We start from the raw sequence: 16,413 nt of genomic DNA, 5'->3' as shown, positions 1-16,413 counted from the left end.
AATAACAAGGATTTTCAAGTGACAGTAACGCATCTAATGGCTTCTCAGGTTATTGGCTGCAAATTCCTGCATTTCCAGCATAAATTGTAACTCGTCGGGGCAACCTATCAACTTTGTTGAACCCTCAATGAATACCTAGGCATTCTTAGCACAGGGATTGGCAATGAGATGTCAAAGGGTCTGCACAGTGGTGTCAATGACTTGTAGTCAGCATCTGGCAGCCTCAGTTCTCAATGCTCAGGATTATGGAATACTCATTGTCCTGTTCATGAAGCTTCTGTACTATTTGTGTCATGGAGTTGTATGTAGTGATCTGTGTCCCGTTCATCACCCTACGTCTTACATGGTAGGGCACATGAGTGGAGCAGATCATCACGTGGGAGACACTCCACACAAATGAGATTACAGTTCATTCCCCTAATCCCACATCACCTCATCTCCACGGAAACCATTTATACAGCTGTCCTGCAGTTGCCTTGGGAAGAGTGCTTTAAGATTTAGTCTATATCAGAGATAAACTTAACAGTGATGCAGCAGTTGTGAGCTCTTCACGGAGCACATGCCAGACTGCTTTGATTTTGTTTCAATTCATGAAGTATGGCATGGCTTTGACATATTTACAGTCAACTTTTGACCAAAATTAGATTGGGCATTAGGGTCAAACACAACATGTGTGCAGTGCACAAATAGAGAGTGAAATAGTACTTTTGTGCACAGCTGTCAGACCACTGCCTGGCTAAGATGAGCAACCTTGGCACCAGTCTGGAATATGCCCAGTACTGCCTGTTTTAGGCAATGGGACAGTAAATGATGGAGGTGTTTCAGGAGTTACTTACTTGTGGTGTTTGTCACCTCCTGAGGAGTGCTCAGTGTCTGCTCAGGAGTCACTGACTGCACTGACAGGTTGTATTGATTCCCAGGATCCAGGTCCATCGCTGTGAACGTTGTCTCATCTGGACTTGTGTAGTTGATTCTACTGTGACCATCAGCACCGGTGACTGTAATTTTGTACTCGTAGTTAGAGACTCTTGTATCGTCTGGCGCTGTCCAGATTAATCCTAATGAATTTGTTGTCCTATTCACTGCAGAGAGACCAATGACTGGAGATGGATCTGACAAGTGAAAGGGAGAGTTAATTGGTTTGTGCACCTTTGCCCTGAGTGTTCCTGTGTTGTGTGACCATCTTAATGAGTGTACTATTCTTTGGCTGCTGGGTGCTGATTATAAGTGTCCGTGCCAAAGACAGGACAATCTGAGACAATCTGATATAAACATGATTAAAAACTACATGGAGCCTGTCACATGGGAAAGGGAGTACTGAGAGACTGCTACTCTGTCGAAGGTTCCTATTAACAGAGGAGACTTTAAAAATAACGCTTGATGTTAAAATTGTTGATGGTAATTCAATTGCCTAACTCCATACACCCACCGGTCCCCATATCCTTAATAACAAGGATTTTCAAGTGACAGTAACGCATCTAATGGCTTCTCAGGTTATTGGCTGCAAATTCCTGCATTTCCAGCATAAATTGTAACTCGTCGGGGCAACCTATCAACTTTGTTGAACCCTCAATGAATACCTAGGCATTCTTAGCACAGGGATTGGCAATGAGATGTCAAAGGGTCTGCACAGTGGTGTCAATGACTTGTAGTCAGCATCTGGCAGCCTCAGTTCTCAATGCTCAGAATTATGGAATACTCATTGTCCTGTTCATGAAGCTTCTGTACTATTTGTGTCATGGAGTTGTATGCAGTGATCTGTGTCCCGTTCATCACCCTACGTCTTACATGGTAGGGCACATGAGCGGAGCAGATCATCACGTGGGAGACACTCCACACAAATGAGATTACAGTTCATTCCCCTAATCCCACATCACCTCATCTCCACGGAAACCATTTATACAGCTGTCCTGCAGTTGCCTTGGGAAGAGTGCTTTAAGATTTAGTCTATATCAGAGATAAACTTAACAGTGATGCAGCAGTTGTGAGCTCTTCACGGAGCACATGCCAGACTGCTTTGATTTTGTTTCAATTCATGAAGTATGGCATGGCTTTGACATATTTACAGTCAACTTTTGACCAAAATTAGATTGGGCATTAGGGTCAAACACAACACGTGTGCAGTGCACAAATAGAGAGTGAAATAGTACTTTTGTGCACAGCTGTCAGACCACTGCCTGGCTAAGATGAGCAACCTTGGCACCAGTCTGGAATATGCCCAGTACTGCCTGTTTTAGGCAATGGGACAGTAAATGATAGAGGTGTTTCAGGAGTTACTTACTTGTGGTGTTTGTCACCTCCTGAGGAGTGCTCAGTGTCTGCTCAGGAGTGACTGATTGCACTGACAGGTTGTATTGATTCCCAGGATCCAGGTCCATCGCTGTGAATGCTGTCTCATCTGGACTTGTGTAGTTGATTCTACTGTGACCATCAGCACCGGTGACTGTAATTTTGTACTCGTAGTTAGAGGCTCTTGTATCGTCTGGCGCTGTCCAAATTAATCCTAATGAATTTGTTGTCCTATTCACTGCAGAGAGACCAATGACTGGAGACGGATCTGACAAGAGAAAGGGAGAGTTAATTGGTCTGTGCACCTTTGCCCTGGGCGTTCCTGTGTTGTGTGACCATCTTAATGAGTGTACTATTCTTTGGCTGCTGGGTGCTGATTATAAGCGTCCATGCCAAAGACAGGACAATCTGAGACAATCTGATATAAACATGATTAAAAACTACATGGAGCCTGTCACGTGGGAAAGGGAGTACTGAGAGACTGCTACTCTGTCGATGGTTCCTATTAACAGAGGAGACTTTAAAAATAACGCTTGATGTTAAAATTGTTGATGGTCATTCTATTGCCTAACTCTGTACACCCACTGTTTCACATATCCTTAATAACTTAAGGATTTCCAAGTGACAGTAACGCATCTAATGGCTTCTCAGGTTTTCAGCTGCAAATTCCTGCATTTCCAGCATAAATTGTAACTCGTCGGGGCAACCTATCAACTTTGTTGAACCCTCAATGAATACCTAGGCATTCTTAGCACAAGGACTGGCAATGAGACGTCAAAGGGTCTGCACAGTGGTATCAATGACTTGTAGTCAGCATCTGGCAGCCTCAGTTCTCAATGCTCAGGATTATGGAATACTCATTGTCCTGTTCATGAAGCTTCTGTTTTATTTGTGTTGTTACGAACCAGCAATAAAAGAAACACACTGAGTCATGATTCAGTGTTAAAAACTATTTTATTAATCACTACTTATGATAATTAGAAAAATAAAAGTAAAAATGTTAGAATGTTAGAAGTAAAAATGTTAAACCTTGAACATTAACCCCAAAAACTAAACTCTTCGTGTGTGTGTGTGGCAAAGTCCCAAACTCCAAGTCCAGGAAGGGTTCTTAAAGTTCAGTTCAGCAAGCCATAAGATGAAACATCAGCAAAGGCTTTTTCAACAACCACCGTTGTCTGAAGATAAGATGTAGATGTAGAGAACATAGAGAGAGTAATTGCGAAGTCCAAATGTTCCACGATGGAACCCAAACAACACCTCAATGTTTACTCGGTAGTGACTCCCTCACTCCGAAAAGCATTCAAATCGTGGCCATCCACACAAATACCTGTTTCCTTCTACAGGTCAACAACAAAGTGAACTCCACCAGATTACTTCCAATTTCCATACGTGGATTGCAGTGACAGACACAGTTATTGTTTCTCATCCATCGATAGAAAAACTAGCAGGCTGGTGTCTCTCTCCCTTCTCTCTCTCTCTCTCTCTTCGACTTCGACTGACTTCTTCAACAACGTTGTTACGTCCTTTATCTTCTGTTGACGTAAGCACGCCACACACACACACACACACACACACACACACACACACACACACACACACACACAGAGGGACATTCACCGAGTCCGTAACACCTCCCACTTAAAAAGAATTTTTTTCCAAGAAAAAAAATTTAACTGCACATACAGTTAGTAATGTCAATAATTGTTATGCTACACAATTACAGAATATCAGATTAGTAAAGACATATGTTTCCCATTTAACATCGGGAAAGACAATCAGCAATCATGTTATCTTTGCCTTTAATCATGAGATCAAACTCTTGCAAAATTAAACTCCAGTTTACAGCCTTCTGTTCTTGTTTTTGACTTGGCTCAGAAACACCAATGGGTTATGATCTGTATACACAGTCAATGGTTTCTGAGCAGTGCAAACATATACACTGAAATGTTGCAAGGCTAAAACAAGCGACAGTAATTCTTTCTCTATGGTGGAATAATTCTTTTGATGCTCATTAAATTTCTTTGAAAATTAAGCTACAGGATGGTCAACATCATCAAGGTGACCCTTCTGCAACAACACAGCTCCTGCAGCTTCATCACTGGCATCTACTGCTAATGAAAATGGCTTTTCAAAGTCAGGTGATCTGAGCACAGGATGGTAGCATAAAATGGCTTTCAGCTTCTCAAATGCTTCTTGACAAGGATCTGTCCAAACAAACTTCACTCCCTTTTTCAGAAGATTAGTTAAGGGAAGAGCAACATCAGCAAAAGTTTTACAAAATTTTCGATAATATCCAACCATTCCCAAAAATCTTCTAACAGTCCTCGTACCCGTGGGAACAGGGAACTCAGATATTGCTTGAACTTTTGCCTGAACAGGAGCTTGCTTGCCTTGACCTACAACATAACCTAGATACGTCACAGTGGCATGGCCAAATTCACTTTTAGCCAAGTTAACTGTAAGGTTAGCTTGCGAAAGTCTTTCAAACAACCTTTCTAACGCAGAGATGTGATCCTCCCATGTATCATACCCTGTCACTAAGTCGTCAATGTAGGCATCTGTATGTTTTAACCCATGAATCACTGAATTAATCATTCTTTGAAATGTTGCCGGAGCATTTTTCATTCCAAATGGCAAAACATTATATTCATACAATCCAGAAGGGGTTACAAAGGCAGAAATCTCCCTTCCTCTATCTGTTAATGGAACACACCAGTACCCTTTTAATAGGTCAATCTTTGTAAGACATTTTACCTTTCCCACTCTGTCTATGCAATCATCCACCCTAGGAATAGGGTAAGCATCTGACTTTGTTACAGCACTCACTTTCCTGTAATCTGTGCAAAATCTAACAGTTCCATCAGGTTTAGGCACAATAACACAGGGCAAATTCCAGTTTGAAGTAGAATGTCTAATAATATCATTTTCCAACATATATTCAATCTCATGGTCAACAAGTTTATTTTTTTCTACATTCATTCGATATGGGTGTTGTTTGATTGGTTTTGCATCCCCAACATCAACATCATGAGTAATTATTGATGTTCTGTTTGGAACATCTGGGAACAGATTTTTAAATTTTAAAATTAATTCTCTCATCTGTTGTTTTTGCGAAACTTGTAAATGGTCCAACTTTGTTTCAAGGTTCTCCAGGATATTTTGGTTTTTTAGTTTTGATGGAACAATATTTGGTCTAAATTGGCCTTCCTCGTTATCAACATCAGGCATTCTAGAAACAACCTTCATATCATCCACCATGGCCACAGCTGAATCTCTCTCATAATAAGGCTTCAGCATGTTTACATGACAGAGTTGTGTTTTCTTGCATCTATCTGGTGTTTTGATTATATATGTCAAATCAGTTACTTGGGATTCAATAATATATGGTCCAGAAAAACGAGATTGCAATGGATTATTTTGGCTAGGGAAAAATACTAATACCTTTTGTCCCACTGCAAATGTCCTAGGCCGAGCACGTCTGTCAAAACATGTCTTCATTCTTATCTGGCTGGTTTTCAAATTCTCTCTCGCTAGCTGGCAGACTGTCTCCAACTGAGTTTTAAATTTTTGGACATAGTCCGACAGACTCAAGTGCACTTCTTCATTAACCCATTGTTCTCTTAACAATTCTAAAGGTCCTTTCACCCGATGTCCAAATACAAGCTCAAACGGACTAAATCCTAATGACTCCTGTATTGATTCTCTAATGGCAAACAAAAGTAAATGAATGCCCTCATCCCAATCCTTTGTGTTTTCAAAGCAATAAGTCTTCAGCATATTTTTGAGAGTAGAATGAAATCTCTCCAGAGCTCCCTGAGATTCTGGGTGATATGCAGATGATACAATCTGCTTTGCTCCCAGCTCATACACTAGTTGCTGAAACAAATTAGACATAAAATTACTGCCCTGATCAGATTGGATTACTTTTTACAAACCAAAGTAAAAAATTTTAAAAGAGCCTTTGACACAGTCTTGGCCTTAATATTTCTAAGGATTATTGCCTCTGGAAATCTAGAAGTTGCACACATGATGTTTAACAAATACTGATTTCCAGCCTTAGACTTTGGTAATGGGCCAACACAGTCCACAATCACCTTTGAAAAGGGTTCACCAAAAGCAGGAATTGGCTTCAATGGAGCCACAGGGGGTTTTTGATTTGGTTTACCTGCCATCTGACATGTGTGAGAGGTTCGATAAAACGTCACCACATCCTTTCTCAAACCAGGCCAATAGAACTGTTTCAAGATCTTCCTTACAGTTTTATTCACACCAAAATGACCACCCAAAGGCATACTATGGGCCAGATTTAAAATCTCATTCCTATAAACTTTTGGAACCACAGCCTGATGAATAACTTCCCATTCCTCATTAACAGGAACATGAGGAGGTCTCCATTTCCTCATTAACACTCCATTTTTGACATAATATCCAATTGGCACTTTTTCAATCTCATCACATGAGAGTGCTTTTTCTTTCAATTCTGTAAGCTCAGGGTCTTTCATCTGTTCCACCATAAATTCTTTCCTTGATAAAGACAAATCTTTAAATTCAGGCTCACTACAAGGATTTTGATCCTCCAGTGAAGACAGAAGAGTCTCAGACAAGTCATCATAATTTTCTTCCTGTTTAGGACTGTCACAGGGACCCACATCAGGCTGCACAGGATTGTCGGCCTTGGGTAATTCTTTAGCTCTAGCTCGAGTCACCGCACAGGATAGGTAAACATCTGGATCATTCTCAGACTCATCAATCCTTGGTTTGGTCGTTAACCGTACCACAGGGACAAATTCTCCATCTGCAAGGTCATTCCCCAATAACAAAGAAACTCCTTCCACTGGTAAACTAGGTCGTATCCCTACCTCAACAGGTCCTTCTACGAACTTTGAAGGGACAGAACTGGTATCACCTGTAACGCCTTGCACTAGATTTACTTCACCAGTGTCAGTTTCTTCACCAAAATTTAAAACACTGTCCAGCAAGAGAGATTGACAAGCCCCAGTATCTCTGAGAATTTTCGCTGGCACCTGGGGTGACCCATCATTCAGTGAAACAAAACCCTCTGATACATAAGAACGGAATTCCTTTCTCACCTCCTCCAACTTTTCAGCCTTTACCTCTGGCAAGGACTGATCTTTAACAACATCTCCTAAACCTTTTTGATTTTTAATTACCTGAAAGCAAGCATTGGGCACGGCTTCTTTCCTTTTCTTCAAAAGGGCACAATTAGCTATCACATGGCCAGGTTTCTTACAGTAATAACAAGTACGCTCAACAGGTTTCTCCAGCCCTGGCTTCTTTTCATCCTTCCCTTTTAGATTACCTCCCAATTTAATCTCCGGTTTACCTGGATTGTCCTTATAACTCTTTTGAAAGGTTTTAGGTGGTCCACATTTGGATTTATGGGTTAAAACATAATCATCTGCCAGCCTAGCAGTTTCTTGTAAAGTTTCCACCTCCTTTTCATTTAAATATGTTGTTATCTCAGCTGGAACACATCTTTTAAAGTCTTCCACTAACATCAATTCTGCCAATTTATCATAATCCCCAACTACATTTTTAGCCATGCACCATTGTTCAAAACATATTCTCTTTCCATTGGCAAATTCCATGTATGTCTGATCTGCAGATTTCTTCAAGTCTCTAAATTTTTGTCTATAAGCTTCAGGTACCAATTCATAGGCTTTTAACACAGCTTGTTTTACCTTTGTATAATCAGCTGCATCCTCAACAGACAAAGCAGAATAAGCTTTTTGAGCTTTACCTTTAATCACACTCTGCAACATAGGAGCCCATCCTTCCTTTGGTCAGTTTGAACTCACAGCAACCTTTTCAAAATGTTGGAAATACTGATCAACCTGATCTTCCTCAAAAGGAGGGACTAATCGAACCTCCCTGCTGGCTAAAAAACCATCATCAGAATCAGATTCCAAACTCTTTTGCTTCATTTTTAACTCATGCTGCCGCTGTTTTTCCTTCTCCTCCCTATCCAGCTCCATCCTCCTCAATTCCATCTGGGCCTTCCTTTCCTCTGCCTCAGCCTCAAACTTCAACCGAGTTAGTTCCCGTTCAGCCTCTAACTCTAGTTTCCTTCGTTCAGCCTCTATCTTTGCCAGCTGCACCTGTGCCTCAGAAATAGCTGGTTCACTGCCAGGAAACTGTTTTAACACCTCCTCCTCAAACACCTTCTTTTCCACATAATGGCCAGCTATCAGTCTCTGAATATCTGTCTTTCTCATAAGTCGTGTTACTGCCTCAAGATGCAGCTCTGCAGCAATCTTCACCAAATCAGGCTTCCTCATCCCCTGCAATCCACCAGGAGTGTTTTTTTTCAAAAAGGTATCCATTGTTGCTGGTTTCCACACACACAAGCCAATTAAAAAGAATTTATCAGACCGACCACAATCAGTCGTCCACTAAGACCCCAATTTGTTCAAACTCAGACCTCCCTTGTCAATCTTTGGATTGAATCACAAACGAATCTCGTCAATCTGGGGAACAATCCCGGACGACACTCGTTAATCTTTGGGTTGGATCCCGGATGAGCCCCCAATTTTCTTACGAACCAGCAATAAAAGAAACACACTGAGTCATGATTCAGTGTTAAAAACTATTTTATTAATCACTATTTATGATAATTAGAAAAATAAAAGTAAAAATGTTAGAATATTAGAAGTAAAAATGTTAAACCTTGAACATTAACCCCAAAAACTAAACTCTTCGTGTGTGTGTGTGTGGCAAAGTCCCAAACTCCAAGTCCAGGAAGGGTTCTTAAAGTTCAGTTCAGCAAGCCATAAGATGAAACATCAGCAAAGGCTTTTTCAACAACCACCGTTGTCTGAAGATAAGATGTAGATGTAGAGAACATAGAGAGAGTAATTGCGAAGTCCAAATGTTCCACGATGGAACCCAAACAACACCTCAATGTTTACTCGGTAGTGACTCCCTCACTCCGAAAAGCATTCGAATCGTGGCCATCCACACAAATACCTGTTTCCTTCTACAGGTCAACAACAAAGTGAACTCCACCAGATTACTTCCAATTTCCATACGTGGATTGCAGTGACAGACACAGTTATTGTTTCTCATCCATCGATAGAAAAACTAGCAGGCTGGTGTCTCTCTCCCTTCTCTCTCTCTCTCTCTCTCTCTCACTCGTTTCCTGTCTCTCTCTCTCTCTCTCTCTCTCCCTCGCTTCCCTTCTCTCTCTCTCTCTCTCCCTCTCTCTCTCTCTCTCTCTCTCTCTCTCTTCGACTTCGACTGACTTCTTCAACAACGTCGTTACATCCTTTATCTTCTGTTGACGTAAGCACGCCCCCCCCCCCCCACACACACACACACACACACACACACACACACACACACACACACACACACACACACACACACACACACACACACACACACACACACACAGCTACTCTATCTTTAAGGGACATTCACCAAGTCCGTAACACCTCCCACCTAAAAAGAATTTTTTTCCAAGAAAAAAAGTTTAACTGCACATACAGTTAGTAATGTCAATAATTGTTATGCTACACAATTACAGAATATCAGATTAGTAAAGATATGTTTCCCATTTAACATCGGGAAAGACAATCAGCAATCATTTTATCTTTGCCTTTAATCATGAGATCAAACTCTTGCAAAATTAAACTCCAGTTTACAGCCTTCTGTTCTTGTTTTTGACTCGGCTCAGAAACACCAATGGGTTATGATCTGTATACACAGTCAATGGTTTCTGAGCAGTGCAAACATATACACTGAAATGTTGCAAGGCTAAAACAAGCGACAGTAATTCTTTCTCTATGGTGGAATAATTCTTTTGATGCTCATTAAATTTCTTTGAAAAGTAAGCTACAGGATGGTCAACATCATCAAGGTGACCCTTCCGAAAAGCATCCGAATCGTGGCTGTCCACACAAATACCTGTTTCCTTCTACAAGTCAACAACAGAGTGAACTCCACCAGATTACATCCAATTTCCATACGTGGATTGCAGTGACCGACACAGTTATTGTTTCTCATCCATCGATAGAGAAACTAGCAGGCTGGTGTCTCTCTCCCTTTTCTCTCTCTCTCTCTCTCTCTCTCTCTTCGACTTCAACTGACTTCTTCAACAACGTCATTATGTCCTTTATCTTCTGTTGAGGTAAGCATGCCACACACACACACACACACACACACACACACACACACACACACACACACACACACACACACACACACACACACACACACACACACACACACATGCTGCTACTCTATTTTAAAGGGACATTCACCAAGTCCGTAACAGTGTCATAGAGTTGTATGCAGTGATCTGTATCCCGTTCATCACCCTACGTCTTACATGGCAGGGCACATGAGCGAGCAGATCATCACGTGGGAGACACTCCACACAAATGAGATTACAGTTTGTTCCCCTAATCCCACATCCTCTAATCTCTACAGACACCATTTATACGGCTGTCCTGCAGCTGTCTTGGGGAGAGTGCTTTAAGGTCTAACCTATATCAGAGATAAGCTTGACAGTGATGCAGCAGTTGTGAGCTCTTCACGGAGCACATGCCAGACTGCTGTGATCTTCTTTCAGTTTATGAAGTATGGCATGGCTTTGCCACATTTGCCCTCAACTTTTGACCAAAATTGGTTTGGGCATTAGGGTCAAAAACAATGCACCTGCAGTGCACAAATAGAGAGTGAAATAGTACTTTTGTGCACAACTGTCAGACCACTGCCTGGCCAACATGAGCAACCTTGGCACCAGTCTGGAATATGCCCAGTACTGCCTGTTTTAGGCAATGGGACAGTAAATGATGGAGGTGTTTCAGGAGTTACTTACTTGTGGTGTTTGTCACCTCCTGAGGAGTGCTCAGTGTCTGCTCAGGAGTGACTGACTGCACTGACAGGTTGTATTGATTCCCAGGATCCAGGTCTCTCACTGTGAATGTTGTCTCATCTGGACTTGTGTAGTTGGTTCTAATGTGACCATCAGCACCGGTGACTGTAATTTTGTACTCGTAGTTAGAGGCTCTTGTATCGTCTGGCGCTGTCCAAATTAATCCTAATGAATCTGTTGTCCTGTTCACCGCAGAGAGACCAATGACTGGAGACGGATCTGACAAGAGAAAGGGAGAGTTAATTGGTTTGTGCACCTTCACCCCGGGCATTCCTGTGTTGTGCGACATCTCAATGCATGTACTATTCTTTGGCTGCTGGGTGCTGATTATGTGTCCATGCCAAAGTCATTAAAATCTGATATAAACATGATTAAAAACTACATGGAAGCTATCATTTGGGAAAAGTAGTACTGAGAGACTGCCACTCTGTTGAAGGTTCCTATTAACAGTGGAGAAATAGCATTGGATGTTAAATTAGTTGAAGGTGATTCTATTACCTAACTCCTTGCACCCACCTTTCCCCATATCCTACATACCTTAAGGGTTTCCAAGTGACAGTCACGCACCTAATGGCTTCTCAGGTTGTGGGCTGCAAGTTCCTGCATTTCCAGCATAAAGTGTAACTCCAGGGGGAAAGCTGTCAACTTCATTGCACCCTCAATGAAAATCTAGGAATTCTTAGGACAAGGATTGGCAATGAGACTTGAAAGGGTCTGTATTGCACCGAAAGATGGTGAATTCTCTTCAAAAGGAATTCATTTGCTGTGAGGAGATTTGGATTCCCTGAAAGGCGCAATGAAAATTCTTTTGTCCTTTCCTTCACATATCCTCGACTCTACTTTTGGGGTTTTGATGGAGCCTAATCCAAAGGGAGTAGACGTCTGCATGTTCAAAGGCCTTTCTTAGTGCCAATCAAGACTTATGCAAGACAACCATGCTTGAAGACCGTTGGAGCAATAACAGATAACTCAAATATCTCTGGCCCCATTCTGCCATCCCCTGATATCATCATGAGGTGGAGCCTTCAGGGTAAGGATCTGATGTTCTCTTATCCTGCTTCTCACAGGGGCCTGAGTTGCAGGATACCCATAGGAACTTATGATTTGCTGGCTAGGCTCAAGTCAAGAACCAAATGATCTTGACAGCTTTTCCTTCAGGGCCATGTGGTTTGGTGAGCAAGTAAGGATTGTACTCAGATGCTTTTCCATGACTTGTTTCAATTTGCAATTGATAACAAACTTACTTGTTGTTCCTGATTGGTTACACATGGAAGACTCATTCGTGATTTCAACATGGATGAGAATATTATAGTTCATCCCAGGTACAAGGTCACCGATTATCACTTCATGGTTCCTGATGTTGCTATTATATTTTGTTGTAGTTTTTTCTAAGGTTATATTGATCCATTTGAAGTCTTCAAATGTATAATTCCAGGCGACTTTCAGGGCAGTTGTGTTAACAGGAGAGACCTGAATATTGTCTAGAGTGAGGAAACATATTTTTGAAAAGAAAATGATTCAAACCCTCATACATTTTATTTTATCTGAAACATCACGGGAAATCCAGAAAACCCACGGCCCATTAAGTAATTCAGTATGGAGAAAGGTCTAGTTAAGTAGGCAGATAATTTAATTTAAAAAGGGAGCTGTGAAAATGACCAACCAGACATGATGTCTCCACTTCCAGCTGCCAATGGGTACTTTGTTTTCAGATATCCAATGAGAAGGTTCTTCAGGTTTTGTCTGGACCCAATCCACATCAGCTTCCCTTTGCATGATCAACTCTTTTATCATTGGATATCTCCTGACCTCTGTACTATCACATACTTTCTGTTTAGTTCTCTCTACCCCATTCCGCTTTTTCTGCATCTTAAAACACGTTTTCTTTATATTTTTCTGATGAAAGGTCATTGACTTGAAAGATTAACTTTGCTTCTTTCTCCACAGATGCTGCCAGACCCACCATTTCCAGTGTCTTACTTCAGGTTTTGTTCCTGATTTTATCGTCTTTCTGACACTTAGCAAGTCAGTAGGTGAGGGAAGGGAAGCAAGGGAGGTGTTTCCCTCCCCTTCAGGTGGCTCTCTGAACAGTAAATGAAAATCAAAAAACTGCAGAAATCTGGAATCAAACCAGAAAATGCTGGGGACACCCAGGTTACGTCTGTGGAAAGAGAACTGTTTTGAATAAACTTTGTCAGAATACTAACCTTTGACCTGAATTGTTATCTCTATTTCTCTTTCCACTGCTACTGCCTGACCTTGTGAATGTTTTCAACATTTTCTGATTTTAGTCTTTCTGAGCACCTTGAACTGTTATTGTTGTCTTCCCTTTGATTCTCCTTCCACGTCGCTCTCTTAGCTACAATATATTTTAAATGAAACTTCATGGGATGCAGATGTCACTGTCAAGACCAGCATATATTATTCATCCCTAATTGACGTTGAACTGTGGAGGCAACAGCACTTGTAGGTCTGGAGTCACATTTAGACAAGACCAGGTAAGGATGGCAGATTTCCCTCCCTGACAGACTTTAGGGATGTTATGTTGAAGTTGTACAAGACGTTGGTGAGGCCGAATTTGAAGTATTGTGTGCAGTTCTGGTCACCTACCTACAGGAAAGACATCAATAAGTTTGAAAGAGTGCAGAGAACATCTACAAGGATGTTGCTGGGACTTGAGGACCTGAGTTATAGGTAAAGGTTGAATAGGTTCAGACTTTATTCCCTGAAATGCAGGAGAATGAGGGGAGATCTTATGGAGGTATACAAAATTATGAGGGGTATAGATAGGGTGAATGTATGCAGACTTTTTCCCCTAAAGGTTGGGTGAGACTAGAACTAGAGGACATAGGGTTAGGGAGAAAGGTGAAATATCTGGGGAATCTGAGAGGGAACTTCTTCACTCAGAGGGTGGTGCGAGTGTGGAACGAGCTGCCAGCGGAAGTGGCGGATGTGAGTTCAATTGTAGAGGGGTTTGGAGGGATATGGTCCAGGTGCAGGTAGATGGGACTAGGCAGAAAAACAGGCTGGCATGGACTAGATGGGCCAAAGGGCCTGTTTCTGTGCTGCATGACTCTAGTGAACTAATTTTTGTTCCTTTCTTTTTGCTACTCTCCCTTTATATTGACTTGACCCTTTCCCTTGCGTTCCCATTTATTCATTGCATTCTCCACTGAAGGAGAGGACAGTTTTTGTTTATTAGTTTAAGGTATGTGAATGAAAATGTCAGGGCCAGCATTTACTTCTGATCCCAAATGACTCTTAAAGGCCTAGAGATTTATATGGTCTGGTGCTACCAAAGATTAAATCATTGATTCAGGCGCGAGTTCAAACCCCACCATGGAAGTCAAAAATTTTAAATAAATAGTCTGAGTTAAAATTAAGATGGAAAAATATTGCAATTCATTGGTAAGAAAGTAATAACAGGACACGTAAGAAAATAATAACACAATTATGAAAGGGGTATCATGTCTGACAAATTTGCTAGCGTTGAGGATGTAAAAACCAAGGTGAATAAAGGGGAACCAGTTAATGTTGTGCCTTGGGATCTTAGGAAGGCATTTGATACACTGCCGCATAAAAGGTAAGAGCACAGAGGGTTAGGGTAACATATTGGCATGGATAGACGAGTGTCTAACTAACAGATAACCATTTCCAGATTGACAATCAGTAACTACTGGACGTCATGAGGGTTCAGTATTGGATGCTCAAACATTTGTAATCTATATTGAGGATTTGGATGAAAGGACTGATTGCCCTTTCATTAACTGATATTCACATTGGTTGATGAAATAAAGATAGGTTTGTTAGCAAGTTGCGAAGAGGATACTAAAAGCCTGAGATATAGATCGGTCAAGTAGTGGGCGTGAAGTGGGAAAATGTGAGGTTATCTACTTTGGAAGAATGGAAAAGCAAATTATTCAAGCGTAGTGAGACTTCAGAATGTTGGGGTACAAAGGGGTCTGGGATCCCAGTAAATAAAACAAAAAGGTAGTGTACAGGCACTGTATGTGATTAGGAAGGCTAATGAATGTTGTCCTTTATTCAAAGGGGTATGGAGTTTAAAAGTAGGGAAGTTTTGATGCGTTTACAAGACACCAGTGAGACCACACCTGGTGTACTGTATAGTTTTGGTCTTGAAAGAAAAATGTGCTTGCATTGGAGGCAATGCAGAGAATGGTCACTAGGTTGATTCTTGGGCTGAAGGCAGAAGCAGCAGGAAGGGCATGTAAGTGTTAGGATGGTAGATTGGTGCAAGAATTATTGCTGGTGCCTCATAGTTCCAGGGACCCGGGTTCATTCCTGACCTCAGGTGCTGCCTGTGTGCATCTTCTGCTGGGTGCTCTGGGTTCCTCACATAACCCAAGTATGTGCTGATAGGTTAACTGATTACTGTAAATTAACCCTTGGTGCAGGTAAGTTGCAAAAGAATCAAAGGGTAAAGTTTATGGACGTGTGAGGGAACATAAATTGCAGGACTACAGGGAAATTGTACAATGGATTTGCTCTGCCAAGAGCAAGCATTGTCCTAATGGGCCGAGTGGCCTTCTGTGTTGTAGTAAGGAAAGAAAAAAAGGTAAGGAAAAGATATTTCAGAAAAATTCAGAATGCCACAACAGAAAGCTGGCAGCAATGCAGTAAAGGAACAAAGGTAACTTGGCAACAAATATTATGATCTTCCTGAAAATCATATTTACATAACTATCAGCCCATTGATTTTGAGTCAGCTCTTTGAATATACGCGCAATTTAATGGAACTCCATTGGTCTTTCCCAACAGGTGTTTTTTGGTTACTGTTCTTCCCTGCTTGCCAGAGGGACCTTTTACTCTTTCATAGATCAGAGCATTATAGAAATCTGTGGCACAGAATGTCCATCATATACATGCTAGCTAAATGGGTATTTAGGTTACTCCTGCTTCCCAGCTCCCAGTAAGTTACAACTCTTCAGATGCTACTTCAAGGGCTTTTTTTAAATATTGTGAGGGTTTCTGCCTCCATCAACCTTTCAGGCAATGAATTCTAGATCCACTCACTCTTTGGGTTAAAAAGGATTTTCCTCAACTTCCTTCTACCACTTAAGTTACCTTTATACCTCGTGGTTATCAAGCTCTCTACTAAAGGAAATATCTGCTTCTGCCTACCACACCTAAGCCTCTTAAAACTGTTGACCCAGAACTAGGCACAGGTCACTACTTGAAGATTAATAAAAAACACTGATGCTGGA

The 16,413-nt window shown here is 41.4% G+C and overlaps 1 protein-coding gene across 13 annotated transcripts in view; it reads right to left on the bottom strand.

Annotated features, from left to right (window-relative positions):
• LOC127585698 (receptor-type tyrosine-protein phosphatase H-like) overlaps window positions 1-16,413 on the bottom strand; it is a 123,984-nt gene that overhangs the window by 80,266 nt on the left and 27,305 nt on the right. For 7 of the 13 annotated variants that reach the window (XM_052043392.1, XM_052043393.1, XM_052043394.1 and 4 more), the window contains exons 3-6: window positions 12,433-12,669; window positions 11,132-11,407; window positions 2,282-2,557; window positions 837-1,112 (exon numbers count right to left, since the gene is read on the bottom strand). In XM_052043392.1, coding sequence (XP_051899352.1) covers window positions 837-1,112; window positions 2,282-2,557; window positions 11,132-11,407; window positions 12,433-12,669 — 1,065 coding nt within the window. The remainder of the gene's footprint in view (window positions 1-836; window positions 1,113-2,281; window positions 2,558-11,131; window positions 11,408-12,432; window positions 12,670-16,413) is intronic. The other 6 variants (XM_052043388.1, XM_052043395.1, XM_052043397.1 and 3 more) reach the window with 3 other exon arrangements.

Source organism: Pristis pectinata, chromosome 33, assembly GCF_009764475.1.
Source record: "Pristis pectinata isolate sPriPec2 chromosome 33, sPriPec2.1.pri, whole genome shotgun sequence".
In the NCBI taxonomy this organism is placed as follows: domain Eukaryota; kingdom Metazoa; phylum Chordata; class Chondrichthyes; order Rhinopristiformes; family Pristidae; genus Pristis; species Pristis pectinata.
Note: the sequence above shows the minus strand (reverse complement) of the source record. Positions and strands in the feature narration are given on the sequence as shown.